Source organism: Balearica regulorum, chromosome 1 (genome assembly GCF_011004875.1).
Source record: "Balearica regulorum gibbericeps isolate bBalReg1 chromosome 1, bBalReg1.pri, whole genome shotgun sequence".
NCBI classification, from domain to species: domain Eukaryota; kingdom Metazoa; phylum Chordata; class Aves; order Gruiformes; family Gruidae; genus Balearica; species Balearica regulorum.
Window position 1 is genome coordinate 192,746,993 of NC_046184.1, and position 26,464 is coordinate 192,773,456.

At 36.0% G+C, this 26,464-nt stretch overlaps 1 protein-coding gene across 6 annotated transcripts in view; it reads right to left on the bottom strand.

Annotated features, from left to right (window-relative positions):
• Positions 1–26,464, bottom strand: part of NBEA (neurobeachin) — a 524,026-nt gene that overhangs the window by 178,309 nt on the left and 319,253 nt on the right. For all 6 annotated transcript variants that reach the window (XM_075741999.1, XM_075742002.1, XM_075742000.1 and 3 more), the window contains 2 exons: positions 21,258–21,382; positions 1,778–1,921 (listed from right to left, as the gene is read on the bottom strand). In XM_075741999.1, coding sequence (XP_075598114.1) covers positions 1,778–1,921; positions 21,258–21,382 — 269 coding nt within the window. The remainder of the gene's footprint in view (positions 1–1,777; positions 1,922–21,257; positions 21,383–26,464) is intronic.

Genomic DNA, 26,464 nt, shown 5'->3' on the forward strand with positions numbered 1-26,464 from the left:
GTTAGTGTTGATAGGGAACACAAAGGCTAATTTCTGACACTGTTAGGACAGCTGTCCTGTCAATATTTCAAAAGTTAAAGTTTCTATAATTTCTGTTTTTCTATTACTGACAAGATCTCCTAATTTCTACAAACTGTAAAAGGAAAGGACTAGAATTACTGTGCCATGTCCTGAAGGAGCGGGGTATGTAAAGTATGTAGTGATCTCTACTAAAAGGGTATGTTGCACATATATGCTTAAGGACACACTGAAATACCAAGTTTTTGCAGAGGGATATAGCTATAGGGATTGTATTTCATCGGTGTGTTTGAAAGAAATGATGCGTATTTAAGAACTCCACAGCTAACCGTGAGATTTGCCAAACTGGGCAAGAATTTTTCATGTCCACTTTGCAGTTCTAATTAATATTTCAATGTTATTGCATATTGCGGACTTTAAACTATAGCAACTGTATGCATATTTAGTTGGAAGCACGGTTCTTATATCTAAGAACTTAGCAAAAGCAGTGATGAGTTGTCCTTCTAAAAGAGAAAGGGACATCCATCAAATTATCCCACTAATGATCCTGCTTGTCTTACTATTTTATTTTCTCAAGACAACAGTGTCTCAGCAATGGTTAGCTGCAGACTGAGGAAGCAGGTAGCTTGACATATTAACTGTGATAATCATATACTGAAGATTGCTCCCAAATAAAAGCATTTACTTCTCCCCTCTGCCCTGGTCTAGTTTCAACGTATGAGACTAACTTTCATGTAGGCATTTTTTGCTTTTGTTTGTTTGTTTTCTTTAATTTTGGGTTTTTTAATGATATTATCTTTGCTACAGATTTCCACTTTGTCATCAGAAGAAAGTGCAGGAGCAAAGGTAGCTCTTTTAGAAATTCAGTTATGCAGGAAAAAAACCCCTGAGACATCACAAAAATTTTCCCTTAGTAGAGTAATTTAATAAAGGTGTTTTTAAAATATAAAAATTTCATGCTGCCTTTCACAGTTCTCACATTTTTATCTCGTCTGAGAGAAGAGTACATTTTCAACTTTCAACATGACTTTCTTTCCAGACTACGTACTCAGGAAAGGTAGGATTGCAGACAGAACTGTAACAGAACCTGCTAGAAAACGGATAAAACTAAGACCTTACTGCATACCTTCACACAGGAAGAAAGGACCAGAAGGGATCTCTCATGTAGGTTTTTACAGAGGATTCATTCCCAGCTCATCTGCTAACTAACAAAGTTCGTAGCTTGATTACAGTTTCCTTCCTTCTTAGATCCTGTTTACAACAGGCAACTTTTTCCCTCACTGTGACAGATGGGTTGAGATACTGCAGATCCCCCTTAACTCCATCACTGGGAGAAGTGGGTGCCAGCAGGAAAGCAGGTGTCTCTCCACAAGCTGCGTGGCACTTGGGAACAGGTCATGAATGCGCACAACCGCACTCTGACTCACAAAACCCTGAGTTATGGAATTAGTCCGCATTTCCATTTTAACTATAAAAAAGAGACATTCCCACAGTGGTTTTCAGGCAGTAATAGAAGCACTTGAGGTATTGGTATTTCTCACATCTCTGCTGAAAGACTCTGCAATGGGCATATGCTCTGTAATCAGTTTCCCTAGTTTGTGGAGGTAGGACATGATATTAAATCTAGAACACAAAGAATCTGTACTGGAATTGTATACTTAGCTGTCAATATTAAGACATTAACCACAAAGGTTAAGAGTGAACAAGTTTAAAAGAGCCTTTTGGCCCATATCTTAGTTGTAATGAAAAAGATAATCACCTGCAAGGTTGTCAATCTCCTTCTCTTGGAGCAGGCTAACAGCATCATCGTCTCCTTCCAGCATAAGCTCTGTTTCTGCATTCTGATTTACCACAGCTTGACTTCGAAAAGTTTTCTTTGACTTCACTACGTCCTCTTCAGTGCCTAAAAAAAGGTACAAATGTTGTTAATTCAGCTGAATAATATTTTAAATACAAAATAACCCTAGCCAAGTAGTAGAAAAACACAGTATAAATCTTCTTTATTGAAAAAAGGAAGGAACATTTTCAAAAACTTTATCAAGGTTTACAAAATATGCAGCCTTATGCTATCTTTCAGAATATATCTTGAATAAAATATTAAGTGTTTCACAAAGACTCTCCTGCTTTTAATAATTGCTATTTGCTTTGTGTTCAGTGTTGTTCCATTAGTTTTCCACCTGCAAGAAATTCAGCAGTTTTTCTTGGGTTCCTGGTGTCCTGACTCCGACTCACCTTTGAGAGCTCAAACCATCTACTGTAAATCAAGGAGTTGCTTTTGGGAATTCAAAAACCTGTCACGGTTTTCATCTTAGAGATAGGAGGGATAGGATGGTGAAACAGGAGATGGGTTATCTCAATAAAGAGTACCAACAAGGTAGACTATGCAGACATTCAGAAAATACTAAAAAAGGACAAGTGTGGTGAGGGAACTTCGGTATCCGTGTCTGTGTGTGTTTTTGAGGAGCAAAATAAAAATGTTGGTGTATGGACATGTGCCAATTACATCAAAGGACTTCACAGGAATGTCTTACCCTTCATTCTTGCCTCCTACTGAATCTCCTACTCATATATGAGTCTTTTAATTAGTTTGTGCACAGGAGAGTCACACCATATAAAGAAAAATGCTAGAGGCATATTTTTTTCTTATTGTGTTTACTCTGAAGATCACTGTTAGCATGCCACTTGATATCGGACTCCACCACAGGCTGAGACAACCTAATTTTCAACATTGCCTAATATTCACCTTTTGTATACTATTGCTATTATCCCAATTGCTATTTCTGAAACTACAGAGAAGGTAAAGACAAACAAGTAAGGAAACCCCCATTTTTTTATCAAGCCCAAAATTAAGGATAACACCTCTAGTCTTCCTATCTGTTGCTCTCTCCATTAGGACCATACTCATACTGACAGTGATAAAGACACTACTGATGCTGATACATACTAATACCCTGTGTTTTGCTGTGTTTAGTTATTAGGCTGTGATCACTACCTCGCTTGCACAGGTTACTGCTTAGTACAACTAACTGTAATTATTCACTCAACTGAAAATTGAATCAAGTAACTAATAGTTGGAAAAGTTTTCAATCTTATGTTCAAACTTCTGGTTTTTTTATTTTTGTTCTGTTTGGTTTTAAATTTAGTGTATTTTAAATCCCTTGTGATGATGGTTCCAGTTACCAGATTACAGAAATATTGCCATACACCAATGTAAGAAACGCGGTGGAGTAGAAGGCATTAAATTAATTTGGCAAATTTGGAGCTTAGCAATAAGACAAATGTTTCTAAAATCCATTTGGGTTTATAATATTAAACATACATTTATCTAAAAGAAATATTGTAAATGGCACTTCTTTGTCTTGATGGAAAAAAGCTCTGGTTTGGCTGTTGTTTAAATTTATCACTTTGTTGAGTGCACCTCAGTTTTGCTGTACTGTACCAAACATTTATCTAAATGAAAGTGTACGAGACCCAGAGTTGCCCTTCAATCACTATATCCTTTATGAATTAGAGTTCCATTTATCAAAATTACAGCAAGAAGAGTAAGGTCTCACAGGGCTGTCTCATTACAAGGCTTGTAAACACTGTCCTTACAAAGAAATGGTTTAACACCTAACAAATCAAAAACTGATTGGGAATAGAATTTATTTGAGATCATCTATCTTCAGAAGACGTGCTGTACTGAGTGCACTTCATGGCCTTTCTACCCATTCATCAAGAAATTAACAAGCGAATACCACAGACCACCAGATCTCCTTGGATCCTGAAATGTGAAATATGTTCAAAACAGATCTGTCACAGATGTTCTATTTTTATATTTCAAGACAACTTCAAAAAGGTTTTAAAATAAGAGAACCTCTCCAACTAAGAGTAAAAAGAAAAACAACTTGTCTCTTTAAAACCAGACAACAAACTGAATAAAAAATTATATGACATAAAACTATGTCTAGTATTGTTAACAATGATATAAAAAGGAGACACGAATAAATGAATACTTGATATTTCAGCATGTTTGAAAAAATCAAAACTCAAATTATTTTTCAAAGCTACAGCAAAATTACTATGAAATGAAATTCATTTCCAGACATTTAATTTAGAACTTTTTTTAGGACACAAGGGGTTTGCATTTTAAAGACACAATAAAGAATTGTGTTAATGTCAATTCCTAAGTCGAATTAGAAAAAGTTTCAAATCCATTAAAATAGGAAAAAAAAAACCCAAAGCAACCAACAAAACACCTAGATAAAACTTCAAGAAAGCAACATTTTGACTTTGGAGTGCACAGAACTGGAACTGGCAGATGCTATCAGTTCTTGTCCTTATCAAACTCCTTCCTAAGGGATATTTTTCTAGACTGGGATTTGGAAAGAAGCCTTGAAATAGGCAGTGAAGTATTTCTTAAAAATTTTGCACAGAAGTTAAAGGAAATAAGTCACTCAGCTCACACTGAAGTCCAGCTAAAGTTGGTGCCTTAATTTCTTGAAACTTGAAGGCTCTGTCTTAAAGATATTTCAAGAGAATATAAGTATGACTAGATAAGCGATTAAAAAAATATATCCACTTTTTGTTACACCTGTTATCATCTTGATAATTTTTTTAAATGTACGTATTAAAAACTGGCTTTCTACAGTATGTTCAGGATAACTGAAAAGAGCTCATATTTAAAAGAAATTTAAAGAAACCAACCACCACTCCTCTACAAAACCCCAACCTCCATTAAAAGGTATTTCATATGTCTGAACGTTTATATAAGCTGTACAGTAAACTTGTACAGTATTGCCAAAAATTTACTAATCTCTCCCAGTAGCATTACTTTTCCTTAAACAGAAATTATTAAGCAGACAACCCCCCCCCATACCACCCCCCAAAAATCCCCACTCTAATAATTTCCCAAGAACAAGAGAATCTCATATTACTTTGCAGCTACAGCCTCTAGAAGTATTTCATATAGGCAATATTTAAACAACTTTTTTGGGGTAGTTATTGTACCATCTGATTTTTTGCATCTCTATTTTCAGTTAAATCAATACATTCCTTGTTGTATTCTGTAGGTCACAACAGGTTCTAGGGATGCAATCTAAATTTTAAAGATATTGTAAATGTCCAAACCCACAAAACCGTCCCTGAATAAAATTTAAAAATTAGCAGTACAAACATAACATATTGTTGATTACATTTATGTTTATGTACATTGATTTTATTAGACATTACACTAATTACTATGATTTAGTTGAATACAGGGAGTTTTCAGTTATCTCTTCTATCCATTTATTATATATTCAAATAGAGCATTTTGATTTTTTTCTCTTTGCATTTAGTATAAAATGAGGTAAAAAATATGTCTAGTTTTAAGAAAAGTTTGCTTGGTCATACTGTAACCAACAAAAGGAGACTACTGCTTCTTATAAAGTTGTTTCCATAGTTTACTTCAACGAATTACCGATAAGGCAATTTATGCAGTGAGCGCTCTTTGATCTTTGAAGAGAGATGGCAGAATGGAAAGTTAACCTCATTTTAATGTTACCTAAATATACTGACAGGAAATTCTAATGTTTCCAAACATCTGGAAATCTGCTTCATAGGATGGTGTTCTTCTTTTCTATAAGAAAGCTTTTTCATATATTGTCTTTTACAGTTTTATGTGGCTTCTAAAGGAGCAGTTTGACATAAGTAAAGTCTGTTCTCTTTACAGTAAAATGCTGCATTTAATTAAAAACTCTCTTTTATAGCAGCTAAAGTAGAGTTTTTTGTGAAGCTTAGCTCTCCTCAGAAACTTTTAAGGGTAAAGCTGCTTTTTCCTCTTTACAGATCACTGGTAGGTACTGCTCTGTAGAACGCTGCTTTTGTTGCTGAATTTTAATCACCTAAGGTAGTTTTTAATATTTATTAAATAAAGGAATTCAGAACTAGTTCCTCACAAGAGGCTACGTGATAGGTCATGATGTGAACCATGTAGTTACATCACAGATAAAATATAACTTATGAACAGAGTTTGAAAGAGCTAAGCTTTTCCTTGGAAGATATTTTTTTTTTTGGTTGTTCAAACTGTAACTTTTACAGGAAGAATCAAGCTTATGTGTGCACAGAAATAAAATGCAACAGTTTTCTACCTTTTCTGTTCAGTCAACATTATTAATAGTTGAAAATATTCATTAAAAAGTTTCATGAGATAATCTTCCTGCTTTATATATTTTAACAGTTTAAACCCCTGCTAATCTTGACTAACTTGATTAGGCACCGGGACCCTCGCAGCGGTCACAGTTACGGAGAGCAGCTGCTTGGGAGTCTGTAAAGTGACCTCTACAAAACCCAGTAAGATTAAATCATCGACGTGGTGACCACTCCACCCCAGCCTAATATCTTTCTGCAGGGCTACAGAGCCAGCCCTCCCAGGATTGCGTTCAGTCCATGGGAAACGTGCACCAGGTATCCCTGGGGCTGCTCGAGCGACCGACCTTCTGGCTTTGAGTAGCAGAGTGGAGCTGGCATATCGTGATGAACTGTCCCCACCTGTGTCCGCTAGAGTTGTTATTTAAATTGCAATGTGTTTCTGGAACTGGCAGCTTTGACTGGCATATAATTTAGTTTCCCCAGAGAATCAGAGAAGTGACTGTTATTAAAGGAAGGCTGGTTTTAATAGATTTAATAAAAGCCAGAGGAATCTAAATCATATTTTCATTATTAAGGATCTTTGAAGAAATGAGGGAGAAAAACTATGAAAATTGCATAGAAACTAAAAATTGCATACATTTGTATCAGAAATTACTACTACCAAAAGTAAAAGCAAATCACATTTTTGTTCTCTATAATAGACAAATACCTGAAAATTTAATCATAGACACTCGACATTTTTCTCCAATTTTTATACCTAATAACTGACCAAATGATCTTCTTTATGTGAGTCATTTGTAAATAAATACTTTACTGTTGTATACATTTTCCTCTTAAAAATTTTCAGATGTTTTGCATTGTAAAAATGAGACTGATGCAAACTGTACCAAAGAGGAGACTGAGAATATGGGCAAGGCCAAAATGAACAGGTTTCTTGGATCAGGTTGATGGCTTTATAAACAATAAATATTTGTAGTTAAAGTCAAAGTGTTGTATAATAATATAAAAGGCCCTACACAAAATACAGATGAAGTTACCAAGTTGGACACATTATTTTTGCTGTTTATAGATAGGAAAACTGAGGTTCAGAGTTGTTACAAAAGAAATTTTAGAGGCCATCAATATTATCATTATATTTATTGGAGATTTCAGGTGTTCTGAGCATGTGAGAAAGGATCCTGCACCAATTCAGCACCGATCATAAACAGCCAGAGGGTGACAGAGCTGGATATTCCCAGTCCAGCAAATGTTGCAAGGCATTTCCAGGCTCCTGAAGGGTCGTCTTCATTCTGACTGGAACCAGAAGTCCTTCTAATGGGAACTTAAACCAGTCAAATGTTTGTATTTGGATTAAGATGTAGTTTGCCACTGTACACACAAGAATGGATTCATATTTCATGACTGATGACCTTTACAAATCCCTGTCAGTTTGAAATGCAACCTCTCGATGTATACTGTAGCTTGATAAATCGCAGAGAGAAACTGAATTTTCTGATATGCTGTGGATCACTTAAACAGACAAAGATGATACACAAGAAAAATAATTAAGAGCAAAAAAATTTTCCTAACTGTGTTTCCAGCCATTTTACAGAAGTACAGTAAGAGCTGTGAGGAAAATAACTACATCACACCAACAGTTATTGCTCAGTGGAAAGGACATCAAGGACACTTGCAAGTAAGAGAATTGGATCAATATTAACGCGATTTTCATTTCATGCTTCCCCAACTCCAGTAAGCTGACAATATACTCTGATTATGTGAACTGCCTCTGAGTAACATAGAAAAGGTTATTAGAGCAAGAGGTGGAAATGGAATGCACTTTTTATATTGACAGGTCTGCTAATAGAGTGTACTGATTTTCAAAGCCATGCAATGCATTTTCACAATTTGGTTTTGACAGCAAAAAGGAATTTCATTTATCCTTAATTCAAAATATTCACTTGTAAGCAAAGGTTTCTTAAGACAGGCCACTGAAGAGGATAATCAAACCATTTCAATAGAAAAATGTAATTAATAAGTTAAGAACCAAAAGGTGATTGAATTTAAATATGTATGACATGATAATGAAATAATGAAATAATTCTGCTAAACGAAGCGTTCTAGGCTTTTGAAATAGAATCTTATAAGCTGTTTTTAAGATATATATAAGTGAAAAATACATCACGTCTCAACATTCAGATCTGGATTTTGTCTTCAAAGTTTTAGATTAATTTTCAGTTTGAACTACCTAACCCAAGCACACATTCTGCAGGAAAAGCCATGTTCTGACTCTGTCTGCTTAAAGCCTGAAGACAGGATCAAAGTTATCGGGCTTCTAAAGAGGCACTCCCCACACTGGGGAATTGTACCCACATATGCTAGCCTCAATTTTCCTTCTTGCTCACAAAAAAAAAATCTAATTGAGAAGGTTAATAAGGATAAAGCCTTGGGAAGAAATAAAACACTCTTTAGAAATACAAACACTTGGTGTATGCTAGCATCCCAATGGTAACACAGTGGCACGTGAGAAACGTGATCTTACCTCCCTTACTAGGGTACTCTACACCAACATTTCTAAACCTTACCTAACGTTTAAAAATTAGAGCCTTCAAACCATGAGACTGGTCCAAAAGAAAGATATAGCTGTAGTATTGTGGTCTGCCTTCTAATTTTTGAATTCTCCCTCTCTGTGGCCAAAGCACGGGCGATTATGTCTGCTAGAAAGCAACTCTGTCCCTCAGCATGTAAGCTGTTGCTATCAGATCCAAACACGATCAGCTTTTTGGAAACAGGCACTGTACAGAGACATAATAGGACAGCTAAAAAATTCATTCTCTAGTGCAGATAATGAAGGTATAGGAAGTAAGTTTAAAATTATTTTATAGTAGCTATCATAATTCCAGTAGTTAGGTAACTCTCCTAATTTCCATCAAGACTACTTAGAGAAGAAAGCCTCAAGAGCTCATGATCAGTGCTTTGAGAAACCCATTTGCCAACATGTCTGGAAATGATTTTTGCTTTCTGGAATGGTAATCTTTTCAAATGAAATTCTGCTCTTTTGAGACATACAGCAGGAACATCTTATGCAGTTTTTACACAGGCAAAATCTCCTATACATGACATAATGTCTCCTGTAACTGTTTCTTAAAAGGCTTGTGCCCATTATATATAAATAATAAATTTGTCAATATAATAATGTCATTAGAACATCTAGATTTACTCTCCATTACATTGTCTTTTACTGTGCAATTCCAACTGGTTCAGTGTGCTGCACTGTTTTGTTTTGTTTTGGGTTTTTGGGGTTTTTTTTCTGTGCAAATTTCATTTCATCCTCACATAGATGACCACATTTTTAGAACTGGCATACATCATTTTCACTTCAGCAGCAACTGTAACTGGTGGGAGGAACTGTTTCTATTTTTGTGGAGATCAATGCCTTTAGCAACACCAGACAAAGGGCAGCACCCACAGGATATACACATTTGTGAGACAGCAGTGTGGCCCTAACGCTGGGATATTTAACTTTTAGCTCTACTAGGGGACTACGCTCTAGTAGCAACAGACAGCACTTCTGTTTGGGCCAGGCTGTTAGAAAAACGTGAGCTCCTAGTTCCTCAACCTAAAACATAATTATTTAGCAAATTAAAATCGAAGCTTTGCTATTCGTTTGATTGGGGCCATAATTTTATTCCTTTATTTTTTTTTTTAAACAAAAATAGCTGCAGTTATAAAACACCTTTGTTTCATACAGTCTAGCAGATGAAACGCAAACCAGTAGCATTACACAAGATATGACTGAGATAAGGCAGAGTCCAAGGGTCTATTACTAAAACAGCTCGATGAGATCACCTACAAGATTTTCATTATTTTGTCTCTGAAATAGGTGAATGGTAATCACTGTCCCAGGCAGAAATCCTACGTGTATATTAAAGAGAGCTAACTCACAGAAATCTTAGCAGCAGTTGGCAGTACAGAAGAAAGGAGAGCAGTATTTTATTTCACCTTCCTTCCGGCTGCGCGTGGGGTCTGTGGCATCATTCATTCTGCTTCACAAAGATCGCAAGAGAGCGCAAACCTTCCATGCAGCTGCAGGGATACTTGCAAAATTGCTACATTTACGTTAAATTTGCAAGCACTGGCAATATTATTTTCCATTCAGGTTGGACTTGAGATGCTATTTAGACAACATGATCAGCTTTTTTGAAGGCATGGGATTGAATAACTTGTACTATATGGTAAATGAGACATTGATAAAACACTCTTCAAGCATTATGCATAGTCCTCTCAGCTGGGAAAATATATCTACTGTAGATGATGTTCAGGGCTTTACACAAATACACTGGGAGATGCACTCTTTAGGCAAACAATATGGATAAGAAAAAAGTCATGTCATGATGTAGCATACATGATATGAAACCCAAAATTAAATATATAACTGGAAACATGCATAATATGCTGGTTGATCAAATTCTTAAGAAGGTGTCTTCCTTGTCCTGCTGGTTAGTGGTATATTTGAGAACTTGTCTATGAAAGTTATTTGGCTTAATACAGTGCTTTCATTAGGTGTTTCTGCACCCCGCCTGTACCTTGCACAATGCTGAAACTCATAAAATCTTCCAGTTCGTTTCACTACACTGGTACATTTTGTGTGTGTTTCAAAGCTAACGCTATAAACCGAGTAACATAAAATAAGTGGTATTGAAGAACTCGCTGTACTTTTAGGGATATGGAATAGCCAGTGCACATATAAATGAGTCTCTGTTTCTTGTGTACAAATCTTACTATTTACATGAAACCTCTATGATGATTTTTATGTGATATAATAGAAAGAAATTTTCTGTGATAAACGTAGTGCAATGTAAAAAGATTAGTAAAAATACTTTGGTATATTAAAAGATATATTATCTCTGAAAATTAATTCTTTAATTTTGTAATCTATACATAGCGATTCCGTTTGCTTTGTGAAAGACAAGGAATCACCTATATAGAAGAGATTCCTGCAATCTGCCTCTACCAATTTAACCCATTTTTACCTTGCGAGTAGCCCGGGGCTCTCAGAAACCTGAGCCCATTGCCTGAAAGCCTGCCATGCCTCCTACTGGCTGTCAGAAAGAGTGGGAGAGTAAAAGCTTTTCAAATCTATAATCTAAATCTACGACCTTCTAATTCTAGGCTGCAGTGGTTGCTGCTTAGCAGGCTGTCCTAGCCAGGTCTTCAGAAAACATCGTCTGTTGTACAGGCAGAAGTGGAATTTCATCTTGCATTTTTAGACCCATTTGGTCCAGCTTTGGCTTCTTTATTCAGTTATTGGTATTATTAAATGCCTTTTTCCATTAACAAATGATACATATTTCCACTTATTCATATACAAAGTGGAGAACAGCATCCTGCAGTCAAGAAGATATCAAGAATAGGAAGAGTGGAGAAAATTTAAAAATGGAATATTTTGTGCTTTTAACTATAGCCAAAGAAGATTTAAAGTGCTGATACTCCTTAATATGGAGTCTTAAAGCATAGAAAACAGGAGGTAAAAAAAGCACATGGTAAAACTGAGTCCCAAAAGCTACATTCACCCAGCTGTGAAAACTGTCCTGAAGGACTATTCTTAGACTTTTACTGACAGAATGTTCTTCCAAAACGTTTCTGTGGGATGTACTGAATATACATGGGTCAATAACTTCTATTTCTTTGTCAATTAACATTAGAACTGAATTAATAGAACAAATACACCCTTCACATGGGTTTGAAAACATTTCGCATCATACTAATTTACTGGTGTTGGTAAGCAAATTACTTCCATTTGGCAGAACAGACAGATATCGTGTATTCTTTTCACATGAAAATATAATGGTGGAAGGGAGAAAAATGCAGCTAGAATTCTTAGACTGGCAATGGCTGTGATTTTTAGATCTTAGGAATGGTTTTGCAGGCCAATTTGATTACTTCAAGAACATTCCAGAGTCATACGCTTTCAGATGAACAAGTGAGAAACAGAAGTAGTTATGTTAACTGCTGGTAAAAAGCCAGAAAGTTCTGCAGTAAAATCTATTAGCTCAGACCTATAATAGCAGCTAAAATCCAGTCATGACAGATAACCTGAAAATCTCAGAGGAAAGGCATTTGAAACCCAACATAGAGGTTTTGAGGGCAAAAGAGAAGTTTTTATATCCTACTTGAATCTGTGAAAAGCTTAAATTAGATTCAAGATAGAGATTCTGACGTTCAAGATTTGAGGAAATAATTAGAAGAAATTGACTATTTCACGAATCTGTACTTAAAACTTATTATAAATCTGCTATGAAAATTCTTATGCTAGAAATAGCATATAACAGGGAGCAGATACTTAGAGATTGCGAAGGACCGATAGGGTGCGATTCCAACTCCTTTACGTTACCTAGCCAGAGAGCAGAAGCTCAGACACTGAGTGTTCAATACAATTCAGTGTTCATTCCTCTACCTAAACAAACTCCACTACAGTTTACACCTTGAAGGTGTCTTTCATTACATTACAGTGGGTTATAAGAATGAGGATCACCATAATAGTAGATATATTTAAGGAGAATATATTTATGATTTTTTGGGGGGCTAAGAAGTGCTTGAACATAGACCAAGTTAAATTTAGTATTTTAATTATTCTCCCAATTAGGATTTTGCTTTGCAGATCCTTCTAGTAACACCTAATGTAAGCTCTTATTCCTCGACTTTCTTTAAACAAATTTCATTTTCATCTGTACCTGACGATTACCATGTAAAATATTAAGAGGACACAATTATCATGTCATATTTTCCCTAGAACCCTATGAGGATGAAATATTTGGAATTTTATTTGGAGAAGCAGTGGATGGCACTGTTGGGCTACAATTATAAGGCTGTAGATGCAAATATTAAATTGCTATGCTTAAAAAACCCCCAGATTTTTGTGACTCCTTCAGGCACACAATTTGGATGTAAACTCATGCATAGTACATTGGAGACTTTGCAATCAGATGTGGAAGTTAGTTCATATACTGGAAGGACGTTGTGTAATTGGAGTACTATTTTAGGTGCTCCATGTGAAGCAGAATGGTTTACACGCTTGTCTCACATGGCAGGATGATCACATTCAGACTAAAGAACAAAGAGGACTTACTTGATGACACATGGAAGCATTGTTATGGATTAATTTAATGATCACATACATATTCTTAAAATGCTCACCACTGAGCATCAAGTAACATACATGTGTTTTCTGTCCATAAAGGCGATGCTATTTCTTAAAACTGCTCACAATTGTGAACTTATGTTTACTTACAGACTAAAATTAAATGTGCATGAATGGGGTGAGGAAACAGGGTTTCTTTTTAGTCAAGGGCTTTTGTTCTTTAGTTTCTCTTCTATATTTATACTTAAGACATTACTTAAATAAATATGTTTGGGAAGTTATTTTAGATAAGGGTCATCACCTGCATTTCCCCAGAGCAATGTATTTTAGGATATTGTGTGTGTTACTAATTTTTAGGATGATAGTGCACTAAGTAAACAAACAAACAAACAAACAAACAAACATCTTTGTGGCTTATGTAGCCACACGAAAACTCATTTTCAGTAATAATAAATGTTATACTGTCCATGAGCAAATTTATATTGGAAGTGTTTTATGATGATTCACACCTGTTCAACATCTTCATTAATGATCTGGATGATGGGGCAGAGTGTACCCTCAGCAAGTTTGCACATGACATGAAACTGGGAGGAGTGGCTGACATGCCAGAGGGTCATGCTGCCATCCAGAGGGACCTCAGCAGGCTGGAGACATGGGCTGACAGGAGCCTCATGAAATTCAGCAAGGGGAACTGCAAAATGCTGCACCTGGGGAAGAACAACCCCAGGCGCCAGTATATGCTGGGGGCCACCCAGTGGGAAAGCAGCTCTGCAAAAAAGGACCTGGGAGTCCTGGTGGACACGAAGTTGAACATGAGCCAGCAATGTGCCCCTGCTGCAAAGGTTAATGTTATCTTGGACTGCATTAGGCAAAGAATTGCCAGCAGGTCGAGGGAGGAGATTCTTCCCCCGCGGATGCGGGTACACTTGGAGTGCTGTGTTCAGTTCTGGGCTCCCCAGTACAAGAGAGATGTGGACATACTGGAGAGAGTCTAACGAAGGGCATGAAAACAATTAAGGGACTGAAGCATCTCTCCTGTGAGGAAAGGCTGAGAGAGCTGGGACTATTCAGCCTAGAGAAGAGAAGGCTCAGGGAGGATCTTATCGATGTACATAAGTACCTGAAGGGAGGGTGCAAACAGGATGGAGATAGGCTCCTTTCAGTCACAGGACAAGAGGCAATGGGCAAAAACTGAAACAGAGGAGGTTCCTTCTGAACATTAGGAAACACTTTTTGACTCTGACGGTGACTGATCACTGGCACAGGTTGTCCAGGGAAGCTGTGGAGACTCCATCTTTGGAGACAGTCAAAAGCTGTCTGGAGATGGTCCTGGGCAACTTGCTCTAGGTTGCCTTGCTTGAGCAGGTCCTTTCCAATCTCAACCATTCTGTAACTGTGATATGGAAATCTTCATTTCCTCAAAAAGTTTTGTGAATCTTGTTGTTGAAGATTGCATTTCTAGTGTCAATCAAATGTTTCTGCTGTTTTGGTTTTAAATCCATCAGAAATTACATAAGAAGATCAGTTTTGAACATCGAGATATAAGTAATCTAGCATTTTAAAAATATTACTGAAGACTAAGTTCTGGCAACTGTCTACTTTAAGCTGTGGCTCCATTATAAGAATCACAGAATCCTTCTGGAGATTGTCTAGTCGAACCTGCTGCCCAGGGTCAGTTAAAGCAGGCTGCACTGGACCTTGGCAAGGTGGGTTTTCAGTATTTCCCAGGATGGAGACTACACAACTTCTCTAGACAACATGTTCCATTGTTTGACCACCATTCCAGTAAAAAAAAATAGAAAAAATGTTTTTACTTATGTTTAAATATAGAATGTTCTGCATCTCAGTTTGTGCCTGTTGCCTCTTGTCCTGTCATTGGGCACCACCTTCTTCATTCCCTCCCAACAGGTATTTATATACAACTATAAAGGCTCAAGGAAGGCTCCCACTGGACTAAACCTTAAGAATATCTGGATCAGTTTAGAAGTCAAAGTAAATGCAAAAGAAGCCTACAAAAGATCTACAAACTCAACCCTGACAGCAAAGCTGTTCATATAGTATAGAAAGCAATATTTCATAGACAAAATTGAAAGCATTATTTGGTCTTTAATCTCTTACATGGTACATATAGAATGGTCTCACTGCAGATACACCTAGAAAAGTAATTGGGTTTTATGCATCAGTGGGACTGCTAGCAAAACTCTGGTAAGTGATGATCCACTATCAGTTGTCTTCAATTTGCTTTCAGTTTTGCATTAGTTACTGAAAAAAATACTGCTTTCTTAAAGATAGTTCTGAAATTAGTGTTGTTGAAACTGTATTGGAAATATGGTAGGCATTTTCAATAAGTACAGACAAAAGATAGGCTTAAGATAATGAAGTCAGAGGACTTTATGAAGCTGAGAGAAAGTAAATAAGTGGTTTTAGACATATACAATTTATGGAGTAACTTTGACAGTCTTGAATTTGCTGTAAAAGTGGTGGTATTTTCACCAACAAAAGACAACTCCAGGTTGTTAGCAATGTCATTAACATCAACAACCTAATATATCAAAGTGTAGAACCCAAAATGAAGGATATCTGGAAATGAAGACTAGCTTTTAGGTGGGCATTCAGACTTCCTAGAATAAAGCATTTGATTTTACAGCAAAGCTTATGAACAGAGAAGATGAAATTAAGCATCTCCAGTTCATGGGACATTTTGATTTCTTCATATGTCTTGTCAGCTGAAAACGTCAAGGTAAGTTTGTTTGTAAAACACTGACTTGGCTTTCTGGAACAACATTTGGCACATGCCAAATGAAACCGGCTTCTTACCGGTTTCTCTGGAGTCTTGTCCCTCTGTCTTGTTCTAACACGGACTGCAGAAGGCAGGGAGCCCAGCAGTTCAGGAGATGGAAGTCAGGAGCTGTGGGAATTGACTGCTCTGGACTTCTCAGCACTGAGGGGTTGTTCTAGAGCTGCAGTTAAAGTTCTTCTTCGTACATTTTTCTTTAACATTGTGGACCCTGAAAAACTGAATCTTCCTTTGTCCTTCTTCTGGGACACCCAGATTTTGTCTTCTGAATACAGTCCCTGGTTTGAGTACAAATTGCCATGGATTTCAGACTCCCAGTTTCATAGCAGGGCACCCACACAGCCTTTCTTTTAAAGTTCCACTTGCTTAAAGCTAAATATTCTGGGAATGTAAGTCCTTCAGCAGCCTAAAGGAATCCTGCCTGCAATTCTTTGAAAGTCTATCAAAATCCAGCTGCTTTCATGAAAGTAGATTTCAGATTTGAACATTTCAGATTTGAAAACCTGATGCGTTTTAATTCTGTTTGCATAATGAAATAGTATTTCTGATGATGAGCACACACAGCATTTGCTGAAGCTTAGAGCACTAACAACAAGTCCCAGAAGGAGCCATATACAGTCTGCTTCAGCTAGAACCACTCTTGAAATGAGGTTTCTAATTAGATGTTCAAATACGTAATGGAATGAGTAACTTAAAATATGCAAGTTCAAAAGCAATTGCCATATTGGACTTATAAGACACATCCATAGCTTTGTTTCAAAACCTGAATGTATTACATATTGCATTATGAAGGGGTTTTTTTTCCTTTCTTTTTTCTTTTTTTTTTTTTTTTTTCCCATTCTAAGCATTCAGGATCTGTCATGGTAATCGGCTTAACAGGCCAAATATTCTTGAGCACAGACACTAGAAATATTTGACCAGCTTACATATAAATGTTTAGAACATTGGCACCGAGTTATTTGTGTTCGTTTCCACCAGTGCAGACTAGTAAATGTAGCCTTTTTTGGACCCCCTCTATGTGCAAATGGTTTGTGGACCGCAATCTTTAAAGACTGAAGGACCAAAGCTTAATAAATTAACTATTTTGCTCTTAAGGTGACCTTTGTGGAGCAGTATTCTGTCTCACTGGCAGGGTGGTACAGTCGTGTCTCATCTATACTAATCTCCAATGACTGTAAACTGTTAAGGTGATTAACTGGAAGAGACAGTTCTTTCACCACATGTACAGAATCACTGTGAATTGGGTCATAACTGCATATTTCATGCATTTATTGGTAGTAAAATTTGGGGAAGAGAAGTAGAGTATATAATATTTTATACAATTTTTTTTTTTTTTGGTCTACAATTTAATCAATTACATTGAAACTCCATCTAAACTTAAAATAAGAACTGTTTAAAATCTATCAACACTATAAAATTAAAACTCTACTAAAAGTTTCCAGGTAGTTCAAAATCCCATTATAGCTTGAACTTTGATTCTGCAGTAAGTAGTATCCCTTCAGCTTCACAAAAGCGAGAAATGTATCTGTTTCTATTCAAGTAAGAATTTAGCTGAAAGGGCACAGCAGATACAATGCTGAAATAATTATGCTTGAATTTTAAATCCAGATATGAAAATTGTTTTAACAGATTACAAACAAATCCAGTGCCTAATATGAAAAAACTGAGAAATGGAGACTAATCCAAAGGGGAAAATTCTCCAGTCCATCTCTTGTAAATGCTGCTATGACTCCAACATACCTACAGTCTCAAAGGACAGCTAAGTATATAGCCATAGGATTAAGCTATAGTTTTTCACACAGTTGTATATAGCCATGGAAATATGTTATAATTTCTCATTGCAATATTTTTTACTTGCCAGGTACTTTGAATATATATATATATATGTATGTATATATATATACGCACACGTGCATACATATATGTATGCATATAATATTTTATCAAATGCAGACATCTGAACATGCATACAATGGCTGACTAACAGACTTTAGTTAAATAGAAGCTTCACTCACTTGCCTTGTAGCAGAAATTTTTTGAAATTTTTCTCAGTAGTAGATCATATATAATATTTCCTACAGGAAATTAACACTTTTTTTAGCTCTTAAAGGTAGAATTTAACATTTGTTGTTACATCTCTAAAGCAAACATATCGATCACAGACATAGTTTTCATTTCCAACTCTTCTGTTCCTTGATGACTGCAGGTATTATATAATTACAGTATCCATACATCCAGCATCAACTCTGATTTAATACTAGAGTAGCTGTAGAGCACTTTTTTTATTTTTCAAGGTCATATCTTGATGGCTGCACAAGCTTAGATAAATCAGGTGTTAAGCAGGCACATCTCCAAGGAATCTGGAAATTCTCTCATCTGCAATCCTCAGCATATCTTATTATTTACTGCCAAAGAAATGACTGATTAATTTTGTCATCTTTGCTCTGTGATTTTTGCTCAGCTGAAACTGCCTGCCCTCTTCTGCAATGCTTGATCAGACCTATTTAAGTTGATGCCTTTGATCGTAGACACTGAGGAGCTTGCTGACTTAGGCTTTGACTAAACATTCCTCCACTGCAATATTTATGCACAAAATCCTAAATGATAACTGACAGTCAATGTAGATAACAAAAACTTGTAAGATGTTTCCACTATTTTACTGATGCTCAAAATAGCTTTACTTGTGCTAGACATATCAGTCAATATGAAAAATTGCTATTAATATAACAAAAGCCCAACAAATTTGGCTTTGATGAATAGTTTATTTCTCACAAACAAAGTATCTGAGGTCAGGAAAAAATCTGTTGCTGGAAAACTATGCAGTATGATTTTTTAAAAATGCTTTAAATTCTTTCTGTAGTGTGATATCATGCTTAGTTTTGGAAGCTAGGGGCATTTTACTATCAAACTATTCCAAGCAAAATTATCAAAACAAAGCTAATAAAAAAAATACAATGAAAGTTAAGCCCTATGGAAAAAAAAATCTGCCTCCAGCTCTTTATTAATCACATTCCAACACCAGAGGCTAAAAGTACATCAAACTGCACCAAATCCTTTTCACATGACAACCTCATAAATTATTCAACTCATTAGTAACACCAAGAGGCATAAAAATAACATCAGTGTTAAGGATGTTTTCTTACAGAGAAAGGTCAGCTAAAAGTTTCAGTATTAAAATCCAAAGGCTTAAGCCTCTGAAAAGTAAGTACATCTAGATAGAATCCATGAATTATACGTTTAATGCATGCTGGTTTAAAATTCTATATGTTAATTTTAATATATATGGGAAAAGATAGAATTATTAATTTTAATTCTGCAAACAGGACAACTTCAGTCTATTGTAATTTTGATGCGTACCACCTCTAAACACACTTGAGCTTTAATTTTCCTATACTTTGAATGCACTAACAGGTGAGCAGTGTGAAAGTATATAGAAACAATCCAATGTGAAACTAAAACTACCTCAGTTTTTCTGTTTCTTTTGGTTGCAGCTTTGTCTTGCAGGCTAGCTCTACTACCAGGCAGCTGTCACCTGCACTAAAATACTAGAACACAGAAACTAAATAAATGGAGGCAATCTTTGCAACATGCTGAAACTGTTTAATTGCAACTTGTATTATAGTTCTCATAAAAAACCCCAACAAACCATTTCCAGCATCCTCTGAGTACAATCTTATCCCAGCGATACAACATTCCTGCTATAAAGGCATGAAACAAAGTCCATCTAAGTAAATGGAAAGCTGCTGTTATTTTTAAAATAGGATAATATCAAGGTTTAACACTTTGTAATAGTTTATAATTCAGATTTCTTCTGGTTTTAATGCTAGTTTAATATCTAAAATTAAAAATATTAATCAATAAGAATATTTTTAGGGGTTCTTATGCCTGTATAATGCACAAAGCCTGTGGTTTTGATGACTGTTTGCCTTACAAAAGCAACACAATAATTAGCACAGTTTTGCATCTGACTCTCATAAGATCTCTATTTTGATGTTTTGGAAGAATGTGGAGAAAATAACCCTTTGTCAAACATGCAATACTATATACTGCTGGGGGAAAACTGTTCCTTAACCCAACTTATGAACAGTTTATGACCTTAAGTCCTGCACATGATAGCCTTCACATTTAAATAAGTATTAAATGACACTAGCGAGTATAACCACACACACGGATATTCACTTACATGTCTAACCTTGTTTGAATCCCAGCTATTTTCCTCAACAGCCCGCAAAGTTGGTGCAATGCATAGGTCGCACAGTCAGCTTTATACCTATCGTATTCAGAACTTCTGGCAACACTAGCTTTTGGCTATACATCAGCTGAAAAGTTCAATTTGCTTTGTGTATAATTACCTCAATATTTCACTCCTAAATGCTAAAGAATCCCAGGATTTTTTTTCAGTACTACAGATTAAAAAAAAAAAAAAAGGACAGAAAACCATCTTAATATACTTTAAAAATTTCTTGTCTTTGATATGTTGGAGAGGTACCCCAGCTTAAACCTGAGAAACAAATTTGCTTTAGACTTTTAGAGTACTCAAGTTCGGTCTGCTGTACAGGTCACTAAACATATGAAACTTTTAGATGGTATAAGGGAATTTATAAGTCCGTTCCTCCTTCCTCTTTTATACTCCAGCTACCTCTCCATGAAAATCAAACATCATCTAATCCTTAAGTTCCTAGACTGAAGCTCCTATGTAGTCAGTTCACTATTCAAATCACAAGTATCCTCAAAATAATTATTTTAAACAAGTTCTTATGTATTTCATGATTTGTAGAAAAAAATACTTTTGGCTGAGATTATGCATGCCAGGATAAAACTTCAGATATTTTTTAAAACCAGTTAATTCCTCAGTCATGAAAGGTCTCCAATGGAACTATTACATCACATTAGTTTGATGGCCTAAGAGTTTCATTCTGTCACTCCAAAGAGACAAGTTCAGTTGCTTTTAGCAGTGTCTCAAAATTAGCATCTGGGAATGCTAGAGAGGTATAATGTGAATCCCTTGGGGATCAGAGAATTTAACAATCCACAAGCTCAAGTCTTCTGGTTCATTAAAGTGTAAGAATTGAAAGAATTCCTTTTCTAAGAATATATTGTCCTAGGAATTCTCAGCACTGTCCTTAAAAAAGAAAGGACACTGTTTTTAGCGATTCGTGGACATCAAGAAAACATCATAAGCTATATTTTTAAGCAGGAGTTAGTACTGACCATATTCCACAGCAGCTTTTAGGAGAGCATCAGAATGCGTAGACCCAAAAGCATTGCGAACAAATCGTCTCCGCCGGCGCAAATCGTCTTCCCAGTAATCCAAGCGCCAGAAGTCATGCAGTTGGCTATGAAATAAAGAACACACACATCAGCACCTACCACAGCTTGAACTGTATTTACATACAATATAGTATAATTTCACTGCTGCTTTTCTTTTTCAGGAATACAATCTTGTAAAAACATATATTACTACAACTTACAATATTCTAACGTTTCTTTACATGCATTTATATATTATAAACCTCAGCACTGCCTGTCTCAAAATGTTCTGCCTGCTGCTAAAAACATTAATCACACTGAGCCCATTAACAAATGCAGCATCAAATTACAAGTATTAATGGCACAGCTTGCTTTCTTTTACAGTGTTTTTAACAAGGCTTGTAAATCATAGAATGGACCTCAGTGCAAATAGTTTGCAATTTAATGACTATGGTCCCTTAGCAGACTGAACTTAGAAGTATAAAATATTGCCCACTTGAATTTTGTGGAACTATGATTAAACTAATGTGCTGAAATATTCATTGAAATAATTCCCCACTGCCCCTAGCAACCTGAGAAAATTGCAATTTTATTCATTATTAATAACACTGAATTAGAGCAGCAAAAAAATTCCACCATGTGGTAATTGTCTTGGTAAATTATTATTCCAGCACTAACAGAGTACTAAGATGATTTTATAGCTTCCAGCTAATACAAGCCATTAACAACCATGGCCATCTTTGCGTCACATTGCCTTTTCACATTCAAAAGCAATATTAAAGTTCTGTAGACTGATATAAGCCATTGTTAATCTATATTCAAGTCAAAACATACACATACATAATCATCTGGTATTCAGCTTCGGTTCTAAAGAAATGACCAGCTCCACTTTCAGACAACTTTCTTGACCTTATCAACACAAACATCTCCCATATCAATTGATTCAGGCAAAGGTGTATTTTAAGTCAACATTTTAAAAACTTTTTGGATCACTATCAAATAACCAAAATGGTTGCGGATGCATCCTTATCATCAAACTTGTAATTGAACACGCTACACACTTAAAACGATTCTGCAGATCATGACCTTGCAGACCATAACTAGGGAACCACTGTTTTAAACCAGTCATTTTCAATCTATCATCTGCAGAATCCTCGAGATGCGTGGACAAATGGCAGATGGCGGGGGGTGGGAGGGGGGGAAGTAGTTTTCAACTCCCGAATATGTGGTACCTCTCCTTGGGATTTTTCTAGGTGTTAGTTCAGCCACTGTTTTCTATATTGCCTTCACTTAGAGAAGCTCTGCACTGGTAGCCATTTCCAGAGGAAATGTAGAAATATGCTAATGTAGAACAGACCTTTTCATTTTTTACAGTCCACTTAACTACTTTTTTCATGCTTACATGAGTTCTTGTCCAACTTTACTAACTGCTGTCATGAGACCTGGATCAGTTCTGGAGGGCAGAGCACCAAGGGGTATGGACGTAGCAGCATACTTTCTAGCCACTTAAACATTTTGAGAAGCAGCACACCGTCATTTTTAGTAATTTTTTTTTTTTTCCCATTCTGAATGAAATTTTCACTATGTGCTTGAGTCTACATGAAGGTCCTACTGCTGTCTTACAGAACAGGCATTTTACTTATCTACAAGCCTTGAGAAGGCAACTTAAGAAGTTCAGTGGGAGCTGCTTCCTCACCTACAGCAGTTCAGAGCATCCTGTGTAAAGGTGAGGCAGTGACTCTGATCTTCCATGGTGGGAAGATGCAGCATTAATGGTCTGGCCTGCATGCTGCGAGACAGAAATACCTTGCTATCTTGAGTGCCAATTATCTTCCGCTGAGTAAAATAGCCTACTTTGGTTTTGTACTATGATAGTTTTCGCTCACAGATGTCATGTTAGCTTGAAGCATCAGTCCATCATTGCTCCTCCTACACTGAGCATTGAATAATTTTGTTGTGACTGCTAAATCCCCTTGACCCTTATGTGATACGAATGCAAAACCGGGCAGACAACTGCCCCATGGTTTAAAAGACAAAGCTTAAAGACTCCTTGCACACTCCTACTCTATGTTTTAAATTGATGATATATATAATTCTAAAGACTTTTTATGATAGTGATTTTTTTCAAAGGAGATAAACTTTCCCTTTTTACTTCCATCTAAGAGTAAGTCATGATGAAACAGGAGTAAAGATATTAAACACAAGAGTCCTCTGAAATGGCATTTGACTCCACAATAATAATAAAAAAAAGACTGTTAAGTTGATAAGAATGGTATAATTATGTAAGAATTAAAAACTTTTCATGAAATTAAGAAATATTAAAAGATTAAAAAAATACTTTTTAAATTTGTTCTGTGTTTAATCTGGTAATCCATTAGTTTCATTAGTCAGTCTGAAGAATACCATATATTCTCAGCTGAAAGTAAAACAGATTTTAAAGTAACTATTTTAATGAAGTGCTAAGTAAAGAAGTGATGAAATTATCAGAGGATAAAGTTTATTTTGGGGATCCAAAAAAGGGTTACAAGTTCACCAGCGATCAAAGTCTGAAATACAAAATAATGATGCAAAATAAAAATTTTGAAATAATATAACACAAACCTTATTCCTAATCACAAATTATATGGCTTTTTAAAACACAACTGAAGTTTCTTCCTGGAGTTTTCTACAGGAATCCGTCCCACAACGTTATTATATACTTCCGGATACTGGAAGATGGTATCTGAACCCTAAAGAAAAGGTTTCTGACTCTTAACCAGTTACTCTCAGATTTACCCTTGACTCTTTGAGCAACATGTTTAACAAAAAAGACAAGGAATTTTCTCCTACCCTATTGTTAGCAAGAAAGCAGATGCCTGAAAAGCTGATGACTATACTTACAGAAAGTTTTGAGTGGCTAAGTTTCATCACTTGCGTTATAGACAGATACATTTGTGGGATTTTCCTAAAAATGTATATTATTACAGCTTTGGGTTAGAATAAAAATACTAGTAAGTAGAAGACTGTGGCTACAAGCTCCAGCCTAAAACTAAGAATTTAACCTGCTTTAAAAATCCAGGGCTATGGACTGAATCAGTATTAAGTTGTCTAGCCCCTAGATTACACTACTTTAGAAATACTTATATTCTAATCCTGTGGATATTATTCAGGCTTTAAGATTTTTCAGGAATTTAGGTAGCTGTTAGATAGTCCTAAATGATGGCTGTAAATCAAGCAGAACTGTACTTTCTAACACTGTGCTAGGCACAAGTCAGTCCTAGAAGAGAGCGTTTCTGCAAATCATCCACAACTACAGCCTGTTTTTCCTACAAGTGACTTGACTAAATCAAGTTATTTTAGTAATTTATTTCTGCAACAAGTACAATATTTCAGTAAGCTTTCTTAATAATATATATTATTAATAATCTTTATTTTCACAGCCAATTAGATCACACGTAATTTCTCATTCCCCTGTCTCTTATACCAGTTAAGTGACATTTTGAATCAGGCTTGTTTGAATGAAAAAGTGCATATTAAGCATACTGTAATGATTTTATTATTTTTTTTTTTAAGAACTGAAAGCTCATAGCATGATTTATGAGCTACTTCTATATACTTCAAAAAAGAAATGTATCTGTATCATTTTAACTGGCATTATTTAAAATGCACCCTAAAACACACGACCCAAAGAAGTCCACACCATGAGTTTAACTGTCAAGATACTTTCCTTACAAACTAATATAATCCAATATAAACCTTTATCATCCTTATCATAATGAGGTCTGGTATGAAACTAGTGATATTACAAGGTTACTAGCAAGGCAAAAATTTATTTGGAGTGGTATGCATGTTGCAAACTTAATCCCAAATTTCAGATGTGCAGTATTTCGTATAAGTAATACAGACACAGAACGCACATGTTTTAATGGAACAAGCCCTGTTTTACTACACTTATTGGAGGATTACAAATTCTATTTCACTGTCATCACTGGTGCCTGCTTAGCAGCTCGCTGTGCACATTCTCTTACTTCAAACAGTATTTTATCTTGTTAAAGGCCAGCATGGGATGGAAAGGCAAAGTGGTTTTATGCTACTCCAGATGGAGCAAACAACTTCGAAGTCTGCCAAGGGCAGGTTGCTCTAAAACTCAGAACTGCCCGTAATACTGTACAATACTCTTTGCTATCATACCATACACACCTTCCATATAGTTGGGGACAATGATCATTGAGATGGACTAAAGTATTTCAGGTAGCCCAATCTATTACCCTCTTAGACAAGAAATAGCGTAGCGCTCCTCCACCAAAGCAATTTAGAGGAATATCAAGTCAGCCTGAATAGCAAGGTCCTCCCTGCCTTTTCACAACTTCTCTATAGGTCAGACTTTTTTAAAGACAACTTTTGAAAAGATTTTCTATTAACTCCTTCAGCCACAGCTCCAAAGAAGTTTATGGGAAGGTTGGGTTTTTTTTTTTTCTTTTACTTATGAATATTAGCTGTCCTAAACAGCAAGCCTTTGTCCACCCTGTGGGCAGTCAGTGTTCATGACAGCAGCTCCGTGGTTGTGAAACCCAGTCCCTGGTCACGTAGAAATGCAGTTTGCTGTATGTCACACACAGCTACAGCAACGAGAGGCAAATACAAACAGCGGAGAGTAGCAGCGCACATGTCCATAAAAGATCCTCAGACTGCAGCCCAAAGGATGGGCTGCCAGATGGAAGAGATTAAGTTCGAATATGTTAATGAAGAGGAACAAGCCTGCAGGCATGGGGGAAGGGTAAAAAGTTGTTTGGAAAAAGAGGTGGGTCACAGAACTGGAAGGATGTCAGAGAATTCATAGTCTTTGTAATACTGGGAAACTGCATAGAAACAGCAAGGAATTGATGATCTATAAGTTCAAGAATTAGTCCTGGTTGTTTTTCTGTAACATATTTTAAAAAGGAAAACCATTTCTTCTCACAGTGTGGAGTTATGACTATGTTTTGAGAAATGAGGGGAAAAATTATATTGGAAAAGTATAAAGAATTTTCCTAAGGTAAAATGAAGAACAGAAAATGTGTAACATTAAAAAAAAAGGTAAAAGAAAACTTGAAATACAAATTATTACTTATGCAATATTTATTACAGTTAAAAAATACAAGCCAAAATATAAACCTATTTGCCAGAAGATCTAAGTAAAAGTCTTCTGT